The sequence below is a fragment of the Fopius arisanus genome, unplaced genomic scaffold (assembly GCF_000806365.1).
Source record: "Fopius arisanus strain USDA-PBARC FA_bdor unplaced genomic scaffold, ASM80636v1 scaffold00039, whole genome shotgun sequence".
Classification (NCBI taxonomy): domain Eukaryota; kingdom Metazoa; phylum Arthropoda; class Insecta; order Hymenoptera; family Braconidae; genus Fopius; species Fopius arisanus.
Genome location: NW_011887778.1, coordinates 61,349 through 82,448, shown reverse-complemented (window position 1 = coordinate 82,448; position 21,100 = coordinate 61,349). Strand labels below are relative to the sequence as shown.

Genomic DNA, 21,100 nt, shown 5'->3' with positions numbered 1-21,100 from the left:
GATGGGAAAAAGAGATGGGCAAGCCAGTAGGAAATGAACTCACTGTGATTCAGTCCAGTACAACCAGTACAACACATTTCTCATGATCGAGTCGATTTTTTATTCAAGCTTGCATTACAGATAGTAGTTACGGAAGGAATTTTCTTGGCAACACTCCACTCATACACATGCCAGTCAATGCGATCTATCGATCTGTCGCATTGTCTCTCTTTCTCTCTCTCTCTCTCTCTCTCGTAGACTATCGTCAGGCGAAAAACGAAAAAGGTTCAACATGATAAATAAGTTTTTTCTCCCCACAGAACAAATTCAATCTCATCCCATTTTATTCACATCTTTTACCTTGAATTTATTGGAGTATATATGAAGATCTGGTGCTTACTGTTGAGAGGATTACTCCCGAGTTTTGAATCTTGGACAACTCTATTGCAATTGGATAATCTGCAGATTTTGTCGTACATTGAGGTGAGTGATTACGGTACATTTGAGCCGTTAATCGAGTGGTTATCGTGATATTTATCGTGGCTCATTCCGATTGAATGATGTGATTGTTGAAAAGTAAGTCTACACATTTTGTAAACGAAAACGGAAAACGGAAAAGCTCCCATTTACCCTAAAAGTGAAGTTACCACCTGTAGTAATCGGTTCAATATCACATATTGAAAAATTATTTATTCCATTTTAAATGAAAGTGTTTTGAAGAACTTTGTCATTGAAAAAATTACAAAGGAATGATAAGTGCAATCAATCGGTAAATGAATTAATTTCTCTGAAAGACAGAATGTAACCAAGTGTAAAGTGCATTGTTTTGAATCTATTTGTCCCAGGTTCATTCCAGCCCAATGCTACTATCCAATTGATTGAGTGTGAAGCTCTGCACTCTAGTTAAATCAGCAATAATTCCACTAGTGAGTGCACCTTCTCAAGTCACTACCTACTCTCCCCATCAACCTCCACCATTTGCAGGTCAACGAACAATTTCGTGAGGTAAGTTACCACCCGAAAATCAATAATAATAACCCAGAGCAGGTAGGGATTAGTTTGAATAATTTTCAAATGGAATTAGGGGAATAGATAATTATCATAATGTACTTTGTCTTATCTGGTATGAGGGAACATATGGATATAATTAAATTTTTCATGTAAATTCTAAATCGAATACTCTCAGCCATGGCTTTAGTATGTCAGTCCGATGCTTTAATGGTCCTGTCAAAATGTACTTATGAAATTTTAGAAGACGACAAGTTATTAGCGGGAACATCAGTGGCTCTTATCTCTTAAAATCAAGGGTAAATTAATTTTCCAAGATAATATTATGGGAAAAAGGCGGAACATCTCTGTTGTAGTTCTTTCCATTATTGAACTGTTCTTTACTCTATATATAATGCGGTGAATTAAATCTAAACACGTGGGTAATGTTGTTAGATTCTAAATGAACGGTAGGTGTTTTGAGAATTCAGTGAGCCTCGCAACAAATGGAAATTGGTTTGTACGGGTTGCAGGGGCAAGCTTTGGTAATGGGATGTGTTTGCATCGTGACCCTCTTAAGTTACCTATAGCCACACACAGCCACACAAAACCATCGGTAAACCTTGAGAGATTAATTACAATAATTGTTTTGTATGTTTTAATGTACAGTATTGAATCAGCTCCGTAAGATGTTTAGGTTCTTTTGTGAAAAAATTGTAGGAAATTTGATAATACTCGAGAAATCTACAAATACTTATTGTATTTGTAAATGTCAATTGGAGAATTTAAAATGTCTGATTACGGAAGTGGATGATTTAGCATTTAAACGAAGATATGAAGGCAATGTCATTATATTTTTTTCATTAGGGGATGCTCAGGCGGTGGGTTTAATATTGTTTCAAGAGAGTAAGACGAGTGAATGGTCAATCGTCAAATGTCTAGAAGTAGTAAACTTTACGATAGAGGTTGAAAGGATAAAAGGATAGGGATACCTAGTAAGAGCAAAGAGGATGAGAAAATTTTATGGGGGGAAATTGTCGTTACTTTTTGTTACTCTGTGACAAGGAGAGAACGAAAGATTTGGAATGTCCAGCGATTTTACTCAGCTCTCCTGACACAGATCTTGATATGAATTGCTCGATAAGTCAAACAACTAAATAAAAGGCTGTGTCGTCATTGCAAACTCGTATATAGTTGCTTGCAACAATAATGTGGAGAGAATTTGCTCGGTGAGATAGAATCACAAATAATGGATACCCTTATTCCATTTGAAATAGCCACAAGTTTTTTCATTATAATGATATACAGATAGATAAAAGCACTTACCTATCTATGGAGATGGCCATGAGAGTGAAAACACTTGCACAGATGGTGACAACAGCGATAAACTGGCTGATCTTGCAGTATAAATTGCCGAATGTCCAATGACTATTCAGCATATAGGAATAATTGAATGTAACGTTTAGGGTGGAGACCATGGCATCAGCTATGCTGAGATTTACCAGAAAATAATTGGTAACAGTTCGCATTCTCTTGTGAGCGAGAACAATCCAGATAACAATGAGATTGCCACCAGTTGCAACAGTGATCATACCGACGAATAGAACCGTCCAGATCATTTGACGCCACCATGGTAAAATGAACTGATTGCCACCGGTATCGGTTGCATTAGTATCGTTATCGTAATATGATGTTGATATGTCCGGCCAAATGGTCGAGTTGAACGGATACTCCGTTGGATAGTAGATGTCCTCCAGTGACGGCATTACGCTCCTTCAATTCAATATTTCATATAGCTCTCAATTCTCTTTACCTTAAATAACGTCTTATTTATATTTCAATATTCCAAATATCGCCTGTTTCAAAATTTTTTTCAACTACGTGGTGGGGCAATAGCCCCATTTACATTCTATTATTTACATAGTCACGCAAGGATATTTATCATTGTCGTTGAATTTTCGGTTTAAGGTAAGATACTATCTGGGTCAATGAATGCCATTTAACTAGCCCCATGAATCTCACCATAATTACACTGCTCATCGAATTTATTATGATGTACTCAGGGTATCGATTGCAGGCTGCCCTCTGTTCTCTTTACGCTAGAACGATTAAACCAAGCTTGGATGGCTCCTTGCCGCAGGACTGACTGCATCAATTCCCACTACAATCCATCAAATCTCATCTTTTTCACCATCTTTATTCTCCATCTTTTCGTTTGAACTATTCAATTGTCATTAACCCGCTGTTATAGATTGACTCTTGGAGCGTTTAGTGTGTTCAAGCCTGTGGAAACTGTCGCATTCCTCCTCCCAACTTACAATCTTCAAAGTTTAACCAATCTTCAACCAGTTACGCCTATCAATCATCAATTTTTTCTAGTGGCTAGTGGCTTGAAAAGGAGTTATCATGGGCTAATCTCCTGTACCTCCTCGTTTTTACCAATTAAATGTCTTTTCATGACATTTTAGTCTCTGCATCACGTTTTTACATCGAGGCTCGATATGCCGTCACGTTCTATTCAATGTCTTAAGACATATTACTCTACTTTTATTCGTCACTCAATGTTTTTACACCTTTTCTGTCCTTTTTATTATTTCTTGTGAACCAGCACTAGTAATCCGAGATTGAAGCCACAATTTCATATCGACAACTTTTTCTTCATATATAATGCCGTTGATAAATTTTTCACAGTCTGGCATATGTCATGTTTTTTTTTATTTTTCTTTTTCTGTAGTTGCTTTTCCTTTTTGCTTCGTTTGTTTGTCACCTACTTTTTCAGATGTACTCAGATGTAGTGTGACGCTCTTTTGTATTGCCTATTTTTTCGCAGCCTCGGGCACGTCACCGTTACCCACCTGCTAACAACACGCTCTTGTCACCCTAAAAACAAAAAAAAAAGCAGAAAAATGAATTTCCATTCGTTTCTTTCGATATTCGTCAAAATGTACATTCAATACTTATGCAGAGTCGATATTTGAATGACGTATTTTCTCGTTACTATAATTTAATTGAGGTCGCAGGCAGTGGGGTGAATTCATAATACGTGTGGAGCTTTCAATTGCACGCTATTAGACTAATCGATATACTTATTTTCATGTTAAATTCAATAATTATCGGAATAATAGCGGAAAATTAATATGGATTAATACTAATTTAATAATAATAAGTAGAAATTGATTATGCCTTTGAATGTCGCTGTAATTTTGACAAGCAAACCTCGTCGAGCAATGAATTGACCAAATATCTTACACTTCACAATAATTTTAAATATTTTGTACCAACGTAATTTCTCGTATACCAACACGATGACAAATTTCGTCACCTACTCCTAACAATTCGTATCTCTGGATTTGGTGGATAGTTCAATGTCCGTTGTCCGGAATTTGCACCGGAGCTCAACGAGAAAATTATACGAGAATGCAAAAGCACCAGAGAGCACCTAGGGGGATTGTATACTCCATTTTTCCCTCTCTCACTATTTTCCTGAGAAATATATGTACTGAGACAGAAAGTGGATGAGCGTGAAGAGTTGCCTTTTGCGGTCTCCAGGACAAGCATATACATTCACAGATGCTAAAATATGTGAATTACATGTGTATGGAAGATTGCCATCATCGGAGAAGTGTTGGAAAATAGAAAGAGAGATGCAGAAGGAAGGGGAAAAATTAGTATGACTGAGACAGAGGAGAAGAAAGTAGAGGAAAAATCGAATTTCTCGATAAATCTCGGAAAGGCAGATGGTATCGTATTAAAAAAAAATTTCCATTATTAATAGATGAAGAGGATCGAGATTATACAATCTGTTGAATCGATTTAGAAAAATGTTAATCATGCTGACTTCACGTGGGGAAAGAACGATATGAGACAGGCTGATAAGTTATACTCCCCAAGGGATAATTTTGAATAAAAAAAAAAAAATATATATATATATATATTGACGGTACAGTAGATAGAATCCCGTTATGTTCGCTCTTTTCCTCAATCTTTTTTTTTTTTCTCCGTCCATCTTTGGGTTTCACCACTCTACAACCTCCGGGCTTCATATAATGTGTAAATAATGCATTGTATTGTCCGGTGACGAATTGAATTGCGGGAAAAATAATTCCGACAAATAAATAACCCTTGTATTGCAATTTGCTGTGATAAAATTCAGTTCAATAATTATAATTATAATTCAACGATATAATGGTATGATCGGTAAGTCTAGCATTAAGGGATCACCCTAAGGAATTGCGCCTATTTGCCTAAAGAAACCTTTAAAAAGGTGCGGTATATTTGAAAAGGCAGTTTATTTTGTTTGGACCTGGAGTTCTGGAGCGTTAGCGTTTTCATTGTTTTTCCGCACGGTTACGTATAGGGTGGTATGGGTCGAGGTAGCCTCTGGCACAGAGCGACCAAGAGAATTTATTCCATCCGGCAGCAGGGCAACCTCGTGAGTACGAGTTATCGCTGTCTGGAGAGCTGAGAGCTAGGGAACATTCAAGTTATTATTGAGGATATAGAGGAATAAAAAAAACTTGCCAAACCTCTCCAATTGCCATTTTATCATTCACAGAAATACTATTATTATTATTATTATTATTTTATGATTTCAAATAAATGCTAGACTTGGCTGAATGAAGATGAACTATGATTGAAGAATCGTCGAAAACATTCTCCTCAAGATGATTGATCCATACTCTGGCCCCCCATCGATCATCCATCACGAAAATATCAGCGAGATTATGAGCTTTATTTGGATATTGCACAAGGTAAGACGAGAGGGACACTGGCTCCTCCTTCTCCTCCTCGTCTTAAATGATCAACTTCACGGAACAATGTAAATGTATATATTAAATAAATAAACTCGTTGTTAGGGGATATTAGCGACGTGATAGGTCAGTTGGCGTGCATTTGAAGAGCAACCCGATGCATTGAGTAGTCTCGTTTCGAAATAGACAGTGTCACAATGGAATAGCACCGTATAAATGCTCACTCCCTGGGCTGCATTGCACTCTATCGTTTGGAGAATCCAATTCGAGGACAAAGCAATCGACCAAACGGAAATACGCTAACTTCCTGCGGCAACATGACAGAAGAGAGTCGAGAAATTCACGAGAAATCGTCGAATATTATCCCCTCGACCGAACTAAATAATCACTCTCAAAACGCTGACAAATAAACTATCAATAAAATTGAGCGATGATTATTGTTAGTAGTGGTTGATTGTGAAATGCCCTACAAGACCCTACAAGGGCCAATGGAAATGATATTGCTTCAACGCTGTTGTCTTTCCGAAAATTCATGAGCTACAATGGCGCCTTGCGCAAGGGTCTAAGCTATATAGGTGGCTATATGACGGTAAAACAAGAGACATTTCAGGAGGAGAAAAGAATAGATTCGTCTCTGTTCTCTTTGGTGTGAAAGTCCCTCTTTCGTCCTCAAGTAATCCGGGTGAACGTTTCGCGTACTGCAACAAAGATCTTCCTTATGCAAACAGCCCTGCAGTCTAATACAGCTGTAGCACACCTTTCTCACAAAACCACACGTACTATCTGTTCTATTTCCCCTCAGTTCTTTAACCCAACCACTTATTTCTTTAATGCTCACTTCCTCCCTCACTAGACAATGCCAGCATAGCCAACTTACTCTGAGGTAGTTGAAAATGGTACAATGGGCAAAGATGCGGTAAGCATCTTTCTAAACAGAGTCATCATCCCCTAATTCACTCACTTGCAGTTTCAATTTCTTTCTTTCATTTTATATTTATTACTATTCCACCTTCAGAGATATTCCAAAGGGGAAAAGTAAGACAAAGTAATGGCAAATAGTGATAGCCTATTGATATAAATATAAGCCAAGAATTAATGGTTTATTGAGCCTCAACGGAATATGGTGCAAGGGGAATGGATGAGATTGAGTGTCTCTCGCTGTCTGTCATTGTCAAGCCTCTTCTCTTCTCCATCCCTACTGCATACATTTCTCTCTCATATCATGCTTGTACCGTGCCTCTATTGTCTTACACATGAATCGTTTGTCTCTTATTCAACCGAAATTTCCAAGTATCAGGAGGAGGGAAGAGACATTTAACATGCACATTGGCCATGCCAATTAATTCACATCCTCCGAAATCCAATCACCGGATCTATTTAAATTACCTCATTCTCATTTTTCTCATTTTCAGTTTTTCTCATTCGGTTGATTGATATGAAATGAAAGCGTTGATTTTACCATTCAATTCATTTAATTACACTTTTCGTTTTTTTTTCTCATTTTCTTCTTTTCCAATAGAATCCATTTCAGTCTGGCTCGATCCGGAAGAATAGAGCCAATTTTTTTCCCCACTCACCGTTCACAAAAAAAAAAAAATGATGTAGATTCAGGAGTTTTCCTACTTCTTCAAATGGAAATGATAATTAAATTGGGTTTTTTTTTTCGTCCATGGATGGAAATGATTCATTAGGTAATGCTCGTGGAGACGAAGAGTCTTGCATCAGCTAATATTGACAAAGAAGAATGCCGAATGTATGAACTAACACAGTTAGATTGTGATAATGGAGTAGGCGAGGGAAGCGGCCTCATTGTTATAGACAGAGAGTACCTGATCGTGTTATCAAGACGATGTCAATACCGAAGTCCTTCAATTTGTACTCTATCTTGAACATTTCGGATAGCGAGTGATAATAATAAATGTTCAAATGGACAATGGTGAGAAATACCTTATCACTTCCTCAGAGTTGTTGTTTCCCCACAGCCAGATTCAATGCAAATGAAAAGAGATATTTGACTGAAAGATTGTAAAACCAAATGGAAGGAATGCAAAGAAAGTACTGCAAAGATGTGCAGTTCTTTCCTTGAATAGCTAGGTATTATCTAAAAGAATGTCATTTCTCAATGCTAGAATTAAAATCTTTGGAGTCCTGCAAATTGTTAGCCATTGATGTCTTACAATGAACCAGTCCGTCTTTATACTCCTAAAAATAAGAATGACTCCAAATGCTCATGTCCCTTTTTTTTTTTTTTTTTGTAAAACAACGAAAAGTAGCCGCGATTTTTCTCATCGATTTTTACCAACGGTTATACATCCTTTTGTCCTTGGCATGTCTGTGCTTTATTGCTGTTGTCGAGGAAAGCATAATTCACGGACAAAACCACGGGCGAAACGTCGTAGGTAATAATAGCTGTAGTTTCTACCAACGGGTTCCACATTGTCAGAAGGATGGGTTTGAAATTTGCGTTTGTATATAGGATGGGCGATAGAGCGAAAGAGCAAGTACATAACTCCTTTCTTTTTGGATTAAATATTTGAATCAATATTCAAATCGATTCAAGAAATTACCTTGTGCTCAATGAGTAATGGCTAAATTATCCAGTAATCCGTAACTCGATAAAAAATAGAAAAAAAAAAATACTTATGATAAATTGAGGCGGTAATAATGTAATACATAAATGGTGTGGGGGATTAGAGAGAGGAGCGGTGATTAATAGGGTGACAAATTGCCATGTGCTACAGAGAGGTTAGAGCTAGCTCGTTAAGAATCTGCATATGAATGTAGACGATATGCAGCACGATATGCAATTTAGCAAGTTCGGTCAAGCCTATGGCTGACAGTGTGGTATTAATGCGCCATGCAATGGTGAAATTTCAATGAGGGTGTGGCTTTCATCACAAGTGGAATTGGGGTAAAAGGAGTAAAAGTCAAAGACGCCACAGTCTGTGTGCAGGGGAGAAATTAGATAGCCCCATGTGGCGCGCCTCAAAGAGTTGAAGTTGAAGCTTTGAGATTTAAGTTGATTCGAGTGGAAGTATTCGTTGGAAATCTTAGTTTCGCTTTTATTGGAAGATACTCGATGCTACTAACAACGCCTGCCACTTTACTTCTTCCGACGGGTTTGAGGTGAGCTCACGGAGAAGAATCTTCAACTCTCTTTTTTTCTTATCAATGTTTCATTGTGTTAGGTTATCAGTCAAGGAATATATTTTTCTTTGAAGTATCTCTAATTTTCCATTTCATATCGAAAGAAAAATATTCCCTCGACACTTGGAAAAATTTAAGGATTATACGAATAGCTCTGTTACCGGTATACCACAATTGAAGCTAAAATCGACCAAGGTTTATTATTATTATTTTTTTTTATCAAATCATTGATTGCCTTCAGTATTCTATTATTTACTTGGAAAAAAATGTTGCATCACTTTTTCTCCTGAGTAATTACTCCAAACGTGGAAAGTATCATTAAAAAAGCCATTAACCTTCTCTTCTCCCTCATTCTCAATATTCATTGTCATTTTTCTCTCCTCCTCAAGCTGTCATATTTCCTCACTTTTTTCCCCCATCTCTTTCTTTTTTTCTCAATATTAAAGCCTCATTGTCATTTTATTCTCTATATACTATGGATTGCATTAGGTTGCGGAGACAAAATTAATGTATCGTACAGCGATGATGCTCACTGTCGAAGATAAATTGACCTTGGAAGCAGGATTAATTGATAACCAATTTATGTACATTAAATCGGTCGCTGATTATTAGCGCGATAACGGAAGTGGATGGAAAGCTCACGGAAAGAAATGAAATTCCTTCTGTCCACACTTTTATTCCTTTTCATTTAAAATAGGAATTTTTCTAAAAATGCTAAACCTCTAGGCAAATATCAAGCTCTCTCTGAATTTGAGGAAAGAAATTTCCAGGTATACTGGTTGAGTCAAGCGCCAAGGATTTTCTTCGTGGGCTTATAGATTGTACTGTGTTGAGAACACGCCCACACAGTGCACACGGCTATTTTAGTGCACGGGACATGGACTTGCCCGTAATGAATGGCTTTCGGATTACGTGTGGGGCACATATCCAATTTTTCCTTATTTTTCCTTCCAGCGACTGTAGGTCTCCAACACGCCCGTCTATGGAGAACTAGCCCTTTTGCGCGGAATATCAATACTAGCCAACCAATAAAATTTTTCGAATATATACACGCAATCAGAATTTTAACCGAAGAGAATAGAGCAACCGTGGTTTGAACAACAAATTCAAGAACAACATTTCAGCGGTTACTCATTGCCCAAAAATTACATAATTCATGGAAATTGACAATTCAACCATTCGGTACTGACATAAAACATTAATTATAATATCATTAACTCAAACTGGTAACGAGATTGATTGAATTTGCCCCGACTAGTACCTCAATTATTCCATCGTCAAACGTCACGTACACATTGTTGAATAATTTCATTGCAATTTTCAGTTCACCGTTGACAATTTTACCAGGACGTGATTGATTAATTTAGAGTTGTTCTGTTTGGGGGAAAAAAATAGGACATTCTAATTTTTTCAAAATAATAGTTTAAAGTGACATGAAGAAAGAAAAAAACAGAGTTAAAAGAATGTAGCTGATGTTTGCACTGTGACACTTATGAAGTCCATTTAGCACATTATTATTTTTCGTCTCTCGGGCCCGTTCGCTCAGGAGAATGAAGATATAAAAGTGGAGGAGAGGAAAAAGATAAACGTAGCGTAGTGTACGACACAATGACACAATGAGCAGAGTAAAAGTTGTTTCATTTACGGTAAAAAGTTTTCTGGCCTACACCATTCCACCGAGGGGGCGAATAAAAAATATATATGCTAAATAGTGAGTAAACTTATAGTGACTAGCATCACGACCACAGGGACAAACGTGCATCATCGATATTTTTAAATTTTCATTTCATTCATTTCATACATACTGAAATAATTGTAATAGACGAATTGTAATGTAAAGGCGATTTGGAAATAGGAGAGGTGAAACTGAAGTGGGAGGGAATCTATCCTTAAAATGTCATTCAATTCAACGACAAAACGTTTACATATGGTAGTACGTAGAGCTTCCACAACAGCGAGACAAGAATGGACTTTTTCCAATATCAATTTCCTTGAGCAAAAAAACGTGTTTTTTCCATCATTCTGTAAATTGAAGAACATATATGTCTCGTATAATTCTCATTCTTTACCTTTGGACAGATGAAAAAGAAAGCGAAGGAGAAAATATATATGGAACATTGGATTCGATTTAAAGAGGAGCGAGAAAATTTCATAAAAGTTGATGAGTCGGTCAATTTCGAGGCTTTCGCCATGAGACCACTTCCTTCTATTCAACTTTTTTCTCATTTTTTAGGTGGTCGGTGGGGCACGACAATTTATATGCTCCAAAGGGGATAAGATAATGGGCGAGAGAATTCCACTGGTAAAGTTTTCTGGAAATTTAATGGAGGGTGATAATTGTTGATGTAGAATTTGTTATTTATCTTAAGATTAAATGTGCAGATGGAGTATATGGTTGTATCAACAGCTAGAGTCGGAGAGGTGAGTGGCGGGAGTCGGGTTAAGTGGTGTATGCCGAGCTTTGATCAGACTGATGGATTAGCCATGCGGTTTACCCTCAATAACGCCCCGTTAAAGTTATTAATTGGCCGTGGCTGGCTTTAAAAAACCCAATGACCAATTCAAAAAATGAATCTCAAGTAAAGGATAAATTTGTTATTAGTGCGATGGGGCGAAAACATGGTGGGACGAACTTGTCAATCAAGTTATTCTAAGATGTTGATATGAAACCACTTGGAAAGATGTCTACACCGCCTACACCGCCTACACGGCATCTAGGACAGTGGGAGGCCGTTTGCAACTCAACTCAAGCCAAGTTGCCTTCGACTCACCAATTAGTTGAGAGTGCACTTGTATGGGAACATTGCTCTACACCCGGCGTCAATTTACTCACTCTCCTCACTCTCATTGCTAATAAAATGAACAATTTCCCTGGAAGAAAATTCATTCACACTATTTTGACAAGACAATCTGCAACCTATCTGACTGATATATTTGAAAATATGAGCACCTGCTGGTGTTTCAAAATATAAATGAGAGTGGAATTAGGATGACGAGAAGTTCAATCTTGAATTAAAAAAAACAATGTCCACCTGTCGATTGACTTTTTCGCCTCTTTTCCTTCACAAGAACCCGAAAAACATAATTTTATTCAATAGGATATTGAGTAGTGTAGAGAATTTGCATGTGACAAAAATTCAACGATAGAAGCGCTCAAAGGCTGGCTGGCATCCTGGCATCGATGTTTGACTTGGGACCAAAGTGCAATTTTCACATCTCACATCAATCGAATAAATTTTCATTCATTTAGAATCTTCTTCCGCCTTATCCTTTTATTCTTCAGTCAACCATCATCCTTGACAATGGAATATTTAAATTTTCAATGCAGTGGATAATCAATGAATTGGCACAATTATTTTATTCCTATACGCTTCTCCGAGTAAATTTTCTGAGCGTCACGATTTTCATCTTGCATTTCTACCCTTTCTTCTACTCGTGATTTTCATGTACAATCCTTGAATTCTTTAATTCTCAGTAGCGTCTAATGAGGCAAATTACAATATGCTGTTAGTTGGAATGATAGAATAAATTGAATTTGATGTAAGAAGCTCATTATTAAAAAAAAAAAAAAAAAAGAAGAAAGAAAAAAAAGGTTGTGAATTGTACTAGTTGAGCGATGAAGTCCATTTAATATATCCATTTAATAATAAATTCCAGTCACGTCGGACGTGCTACGTTTAATGATTGCTTTCGCGCATTGCCATGTCGGAAACCACAGAGTTGAGAAAAGAAAAAAAAGCAGAACATATTCTACTTCCAATGTCAGTCGTACAATCGAAGGAATGCAAAAGTGTTAGGGCATCATGTGCCATGAGCCGGATATAATAGTCTATTGTAACATGGCATGAATAAAACTTTGTCCATTAGAAAAAATGAGCATTTTAAAAAAAAGTAATTACATCGAGCTTCAAAGTTAAATAGCCTAATTAGCAATTTGTCTCAATGGATATAGTTATCTGGGGGACTGAAGCACGCTACAATGATATATATATATTTGTCAAGTTTTAATAAATATGGGAAAATCTCGGCGAGTCGAAAGATAGAATAGATAGAAGAGATGTGTATGTTTGAGATTGTTGAGATGGTGGAAAATAGCTGGGAATAGGATAGGATGGCAGGAGCGTTGGGTTTTTTAATTTTCACGGGTCGCAAGGTTGAAACTGGCGAGACAGCTAGGTAGCGTAGTGTCGAGTGGAGAAGAAGGTGGCAACCCTTGAAAGGAGACTGCTATGCAATTACTCGGCATCGCTTCTTGCCTCAGTAATACCCTCCGACGTTGTGTCATAACTTTAAGGCGCTCTTTTTTCTATCTTTCCCTATTTTTTAATAAGAAAAAAAAAAAGAATAAAAGTAATGATATTACTGAGGGACAGAATCCTTTTAATTTCCAACATCTATCCCGTGGCCTTTCACCCCTCATTTAATCTCAAGTGTAATAAAATGCTTAAGAGAATAAATGCAGGGTGGGATAATATTTAACGAATAAAAGTAGACCCGATTATTTTTTGTGTGGTTGAGGTTCTAAATTTCCATTCGCTATGTAATATTTCCCCTTGGAAAAAGTTTTTAGAATTCCAATTAAAAGAAATAAAAATCAACTTGCCAATAAACTCATCATCTCATTTTCTCTGTTTAATTCTACCTGTTTTCTCGTGATTGCACAATTATTTCATGACTTCTCACGGCTCATCAATTTTTCGCTTTCAATACCTACATCCTGTCTTTTAAACCGCAATCAATTGTGAATGCCAGAAACTCGTTCAAATAATCCAAACGGGAAAAAAAAGGAAATTTGATGAGTTGAATTACAGATTGTCTTCTGCAGAAGTATCGAGAGGGGGAAAAAATAAAAAACTAGAATGATCTATTTGAAATGACCTATCAAGAGAACGAAATGAAAAATCCCGAGATTTTCACCATTCCAATATATTGATACATATAAATCATAGAATTAATGACCATCTATCCCTTTTCGATACAGAATTTCACAAAATTTTACGAGTTTGTTTGTTCGTTCAATGTACGGAAATATAAGGAGGAGAATTTACGTGAGTTGCGTGCTCGAACCGTTTGCATCGCATCGCATCGCATCACACAGTCTTCTCATATTGTTTCAACTTTTTCTTTATCCTCTTTCCCCCCTGGTCCCCTTCCGAAATAGATCATGTTATACTCAGGTTGATAAATCGTTTGTACAATAAGTACAATACATCGGTGAAGCACCTGAATTATATTGGCTTCCACCTACCTCAACGACAAATCAATATATTTTTATGCTTTTATTTTCTATAGAAAAAAAAAATGACAATGGATGAATGTACCAAAATACGAAGAAATTATTTACCCCTGCTTTATCTATTTTTTTTCCAAATTGTATAAATGAATAAATATAAAGTTGCATAAATAAAGCATAACGCATAAATTTTTTCAAACCCAACTTATGAGTTGAGAATTGGAGAAATATCGACCGGTGCATTTACGCCTAACTCTCGAAGCTCCATTGCTATGGGGACATAAAATATCTGAAATATTTAGTATATTGAGTTTCGTAAGAAAGAGAGTGGTGAGGTAGAGAGAGAAGTCTGAGAGAATCCTGAGAGAATCCTGAGAGAATCCTGAGAGAATCCTCGCGTCTTGCCATAGAAACGTGAAGATCATGTTCGTATGACGTATATTGCAGAATAGAACGTGGGAGGCCCGCACAACTTGAGAAAAAATTGCTGTGCGCACTCTAATTGAATTCTCGAGCGTTCGTCTTTTACGAAATGACTTCATAAGCACCACAGAGCTCATAAGAAAAAATAATGTGGGAGAAAGATAAAGAAAGATTCACTCTTCAAGCAATTCAAGCATTATGGACGAATTAATAAATTATTCTCTGTGTTATTTTATTTTTTTAATGTATAAAGTCCCTTTATTTTCTAATGCTAGGTTTGGTTGTCGGCAATAAGAATTAAGGCAATATGAAAAAATACGAATTTTAACAATCACAATCACATTAGCAAAATGCAATTTTCCTTCATATGAGCATGTACGCGACGAGCTGAACAGCTTCCGCCAGCAATGAATTTAAATTTGCCTCTCGTTCCCCTAGGGTGATGGCTTACTGCTAACATATATGCAGAAATGACCATATTTGCATGTTATATTCATGTAATTGCATTATTTGAGATCACGACTGTGGTATCGACGAATTTATCCATCACAAAATTTAATGCGGATTTATAACCGTATTATCCATTAGCTCTTCATTTACCCCCCAAGATACATTCTATTGGCTGAACAGCTTTTTCTGTTTGGCAATTAATTATGAAAAAAGGAAAAAAAAAACTACTGAATGCATGACGCAATGAATAAATTGAAAAAAGATTCAACTGATGGGTAGATAATGAATGACCACTGTGAATATAATATAATATCATATCACACGCGTGAGATCCACTCAAATTGATGATGACTATGCCGACTGCCACGAGTCATACCACACCTAGTCCTCGTGGAAATTAATATTGCAGATAAAAGTGCGTAAAATGCAGATAGAATATCACTCCGTCAAAAACAATTTATTCTTTTAAACAGCAAACATTCACCACTGACAATCACTCAGGTGGCACTCAACTCATATCAATATTCATTGTAAAAACGTCCATCTGTCCGTTGGGTACTATGTGCGCCCAATGACAGATTATTTACTATTTCATTATAGCTGAGGGAAGAGAACAAGTAATTTATCGAGTTTCAAGTGGATTCTATTTTTTTTAGTTCTTTCCCTCCCCCAAATCTATATTTCGTTGAAAATAGACGACGGCAAATGGCACATTACTTGGGTGAAATAAAAAAATTCCCATCAGTTGATACTCTATCGAGAGAAAAGTAGTGGAAGAAGAAACGGAAGGAGCTGAGTCACTCAATGGACTTCTGGAAACCAAGAAAGGCCCAGAAGATTTACCGCACCCCTTCTCTTCACTGCTTTTATCTAAACCGCTAGATCCGATTTCTTTAACCATACAAGGGTGCCCCACCATTCTACCTACTTTATGTCCCTCTCCTCTTTCACCTCTTTTACCAAAAATAATCAAAAAATGGATAGAAGAGTAGAGAGGAAAAAAATTCAATCTATCTATCTATCTAAATTTTGTTCTCATCACTCAAATAATTCTCATTATTTAGAGATATGGTGGATCTAAAGGCCAAGTGATGTTCACATATAAGAGATAAGGTGACAAGGTAGCTATAGTGCTTATAGGTATACAGGGAGAGAATATCGTCATAATAGAAAGTAAAATAACGATAAAATAACGAGATATTGGAAGGCACATCCATCCAGAAGCTTCAACATTTGTTCTCATCATCTTAAATTAGAATTAGAACAAGCCAAATTATACTTGCACAAGAAAAGCCGGAAAATTTCCGGTTCAAAACCCAAGTGCAACTGCTCTAACTATAGTTCTTTAAATACTGAATAATTAATTCTCCATTTGTAGAAAGGTTGTGCAATTATATATATTAAAAAATTACTCTTACAATACAACCATTAAAAAGATTCTCCATATTTTTCATATTGTCATGTAGTTTATCTTTACAATAGGAAAAAAAAATAGTTGAAGTAACTTAGTGAATGTCTTTGGCATAAAGTTGGGACTCTATACTCGTAGTTTCGGTGTAGTTTAATATACTCAAGCTAGTTATATACCTGAATTTACGTTGAGATTCTCCTCTACATGCGGTTATATTTTCCAAGTCAGTACGTATATATACATGAAGATTTAAATTGAAGCTTGAGACCACCCCGTCTCGGTGGCGGTTGATACTGCAGTAGTTAGTGTATGGTGTGTACAGCCCTCCCTTTTCCCTTTTCGTATTTGTAAACATCACCTTTACCCAACAATAGGTAATGCGTCAGACGAAAAATTCTCAAAAGATTTCACCGGCAAAATTCCATTCAAGGTTCAAACTTTCGCGTTGAAAATATCCAGTGAATCTTTTAACGAGGTGTTGGCGAAACTAGGCAAGACTGGCCGAATTAAAAATTATGAGCATGCATTGATACATACTGAGCTTTCAATAATTCAGAGAGCCTGTGCTCGTGCTCGTGATATCTTAGCCATGGCTTCAGTTTTCCCACCCGTCACATAAATCAAGCCCGGATTCAACCAAACTGATGTTTCCATTATTTATTGCATCTTACACTTCAAGGTAATCATATATTTCAATTTAACCCAAATTCCCTTTTGAACATTAATATAACAATATCGAGAGGTAAAATAGATTTGCCGAGATATATTTTAAGGCTTAGCATTTAGGGTCTTTCTTTTTATCTGAATCGTACACATCCATGCATCTGACAACAGCATCATAATTAAATATTTGTCGTATGATCCTTTATTTCGTGTGCCTTGTCATTCTATTTCTTTTCTGGACAATTCACAGAAACGGCTAATTTTATTTTTTTTCTTTATTTTTGAATTTTTCAATAGTAAAATGCGGGATCGTAAAATGTCCCTTGCACGAGTTGTAACAGAATCTAGGAAGAGTGTAACGCATACCCAAGCTTTTTTCACTGGAGCCTCTGTGTTGCATTTTTTTGCTGGCCCGCTATTCCGTCTCTTGTTGAAGGGATTAACTTGAACGCTTCGCCCTCGCCGACGAAACAACCGACGAAATAACCTTCATTCGAAGGCTACAACAAATGGGAAACTTAGTGTTGAATGTTGTAAGTTTTCAAGAATAATGATTAAAAAAATAATTATTTTCATTTCCATTATTAAAACTTGGAGAAAAACCGCCACGCATTTTTAATTTTACACATAATTCGAACACTGACCAATCTGTTGATTAAATTTTGTTGAAGCTAAAAAAACCAAGGTGATAAATGGGAATGCCATTAAGCATTTAATTTATCCAGTAGTTCCATCGATCCGTTCAATTGTTTGGATTTATTTCGCAAGTTGGTGCAATTAAAGTCCTCGAACAATAAACGAAAACGAGAGCAAGAAAAACCCATGAAATAGAGAAAATGAAATGAGAAATTGAAGGAGCGAATAACGAGCTGAATTTTACTTGGTCCATGAGTGAAAAGAAGCAGCTCAAAGGCCTCTCCAATCTTCTCCACAAGGTTGAATTGTCGAAGAAAACCGCCTGGCGAAACAACCAAATTCATCACTCTCCTTTTCCCTTTAGCTCCACCTCACACATTAATCAATTTTATTGTTTAGTATTGTTTCAGTCTATAGGGTATGGTATTTCGAAGGGGACATTTAATACCAACGGATACATATAGTACATATAGAGCAGTAAGTGCAAAATTATTATGAGTATCATTCTAATATTTCTATTAAAAAAATGGCTTTATAAGAATTTATCAAATGAGAAATATCATCAATTTCAAAATCCATTGGGAACATGTCAAGAATAATTTTATCCACTATCTATGTCCCTGCACTTTTATATAGTCTCCAAGTAAAAGGTGAACATTCAGGAGGAAAGAAGGATATAATTCAGAAATATGCGAGCATGTTATATAGGTTTGTGGGAATAACACTGTCATCTTCCTCAAAGGAATCAATAAGAGGAATCAATACCAATGAAGATAACTCGACTTTTTATTGGAGAAAATTGTCAAAGAGCCCACACATCCTGCGAAAATACATATGATTCTCCGAATGACAATGAATGAAACATGAGAGCGGTGGAATCACCATTGCTAAACACCATGTGTGCTATGCTTTTGGCATTTGAAAAATTATATTGCTTGAAACCGCTGATTCCTAATACACTTTGTAAATTAAACTTAATCAAATATAAAAACTCACTTTATCAAGGACAATTGAAAATTTTCGCCGTAAGAAAAAAATTAATTGACAATAATAGAAAGACCTATAATAGAAAAAAGCATATTGAGTGTTTAATAGGCAGTGTAAAACAGCGGATATTACCATCGGTCATTTCCTGTCTCTCGGACTATCTGTCGAAAGTATTTTCTCGCGTCCGATTATAACCAACTACCGCTACTACAAACGATAAGAGGGATAAAATTATTGACAAAATAGAACCATTACCATTCATAAGACCGAGCTCTATAGAGATTGTTCCAATTCCATAATAGAACGATTTGGAGAAGAGGACTCATTCATTAGAATTTTCATTTCTATGATCTTCAATCAAGCATAATAACCTTCATCTACATTCTGCAATAACTACTGCTTGATCATTAAATACAGCAGTTAGCCACGTTTCATAGTCTTTTATTTTAATTGTGTTTAATTACTCTTGCCTCATTAATACCTCACGAGAATGTCAAATTTTCACTATAAATAAATATTTTACACTCAAAAGAATATAAATAAATCAATGGAATTCTCTCCATTTTGTTGTTATCTATTGGAAAATGTGCACGGTACCTGAAAAATAAATAAGGGCTTTTTTTTTCTTGTTAAATCCATTAGAATCGTCCATTGGTCACATTACCGCTACACAAGTGGTATCAGAGATGCATAGTCAGACTAGCGTCGTTCACGCTACGATTCAATCCGATCAATTAGAACGACTAATTACTCTAGTGAAAAATGACAAAACAGATTTAAAATGAGGTGAAATGAGTGAAACGAGTTGGCTGACATTATATTGACTTGCACACTTTGCACTACTTACCAAGCGAAGAATGCATTGTTTCCAAGTAGAATAATTTTTTGATAAAATAGTAGTAAGTATTGATATGAAATGATGGTGACTCACTTGAATTAATTGTAGTCGAATGGATGAATGATAGGGGACGGAGGATTGAAGTGACGAAGAAAAAAGTAGGCGCGTCTGAGTGATACTGAACAAGTTGGGAATGCCGCGTTTGGACGGTAGAGCCGACTGGAGCACACTGGAGCACACTGAACCACACTGGAGCACACTGGAGCAACTGGAGGAGACTGAAGCGCAACAGAGCGCACTGCGCCTACTCCACCTACTCCTCCTACTCCGCCTACTCCACCTACTCCACCCTACTCCACCCTACTCCACCCTACTCCACCCTACTCCACCTATCACCAACCGATCGCTCATCTCGCCCGCGACCTACGAAAATCCATTAACCTCCACTTTTTAAACAATCACTATTGACCACACCTACCAATCCAACCATCAACCCATTCTCTCTTCAAAATATAATATCACTATTCCAAGCCCACACCACATTACCTATTGTCTCTTCATTTATTCTAATACATGTCTTCCAGTGAACGAAATAATATGACAGCTACAGAACGGCTAATGAATCAATGAATTCTAATTGCAGGAGCTTTTTTTGCCAGCTTGGATACTTGGAAAAACTATTACTATTACTATTACTGATTATACCCTATCAGTGAAAGTGACAGCCTCAACCAAACAACTTCCATCTGCCAATATCATTTATATTAAATATTTATTATATAAAAAAGAAAAAAACATACTAGAAAATTTAAAGAGAAATAAGTATCAATCTGTGCTTTTCTGACTCTAAAATCACGATTGCCGCCATATCCCACGGAATTTGTGCATGTTTTTATTGGATCATTATTCAATAGACGGTCGGCCCATCGTCGACGAGCGACTTCAATTTGTGGCTCTGGATAATGGACACGGCCAAATCCGCTTCTTTTTTTTTTTAATCGAGTGGTTGATGGCAGATTTTAGAAGGAAAATGTAACAGCCATCAACCATCTCAATATAGACGTCTCATAGACCATTGTAAAATTTTGATAAACGAAGAAAAATAGCAAAAAGTGGAAAAATAGTTTCCGCCATAGCCTGAGGAATGTGAGTTAAAATTTTCAGGGAAGGAAAAACTGATAGTCCCCACATATTTTACCATCTCTTTATAAAACATCAAAAAAAAGTAGAAAGTGAGCGATAACCTCTCGGATAATATCTTTGACCTTCGGGCGTAGTAATTCCAGAATTATGTGCCCTCTTGCGACGTTTCTCATTTTTCGTTTTTTTTTTTCCTTATCATCCACTTGTGTCATTCCCACCCACTGCTCTGCCACTCTCGTCGCTGGTTCGGCCTCTAGGGCTTATTTTTTTTCAATTTTCCACGTATTTAGTGGGACTTGGGTAATGATAAGCGAATCAAAGTACGAGTGGACTGCAACGAGATTTCAATCATCCTGAAAAGAGCGTGGGTGGACGATGGAAATAACTGGAAAAGTTTTGTGCCAATTACTTTGGCACATAAATTAAGAAATTTATACAAACGAAATTACTCG

The 21,100-nt window shown here is 36.6% G+C and overlaps 1 protein-coding gene across 5 annotated transcripts in view; it reads right to left on the bottom strand.

The window, feature by feature from the left end:
* LOC105266511 (Tachykinin-like receptor at 99D) overlaps positions 1–19,768 on the bottom strand; it is a 32,532-nt gene extending 12,764 nt beyond the window's left edge. For 2 of the 5 annotated variants that reach the window (XM_011304722.1, XM_011304718.1), the window contains exons 1-2: positions 19,599–19,768; positions 2,293–3,846 (exon numbers count right to left, since the gene is read on the bottom strand). In XM_011304722.1, the coding sequence (XP_011303024.1) occupies positions 2,293–2,732 (440 nt within the window). In that variant the 5' untranslated portion in view covers positions 2,733–3,846; positions 19,599–19,768. Of the gene's footprint in view, positions 1–2,292; positions 3,847–17,410; positions 17,479–19,514 lie in introns of those variants that run through there. The other 3 variants (XM_011304721.1, XM_011304719.1, XM_011304720.1) reach the window with 3 other exon arrangements.
* Between the last annotated feature and the right edge of the window lie 1,332 nt (positions 19,769–21,100).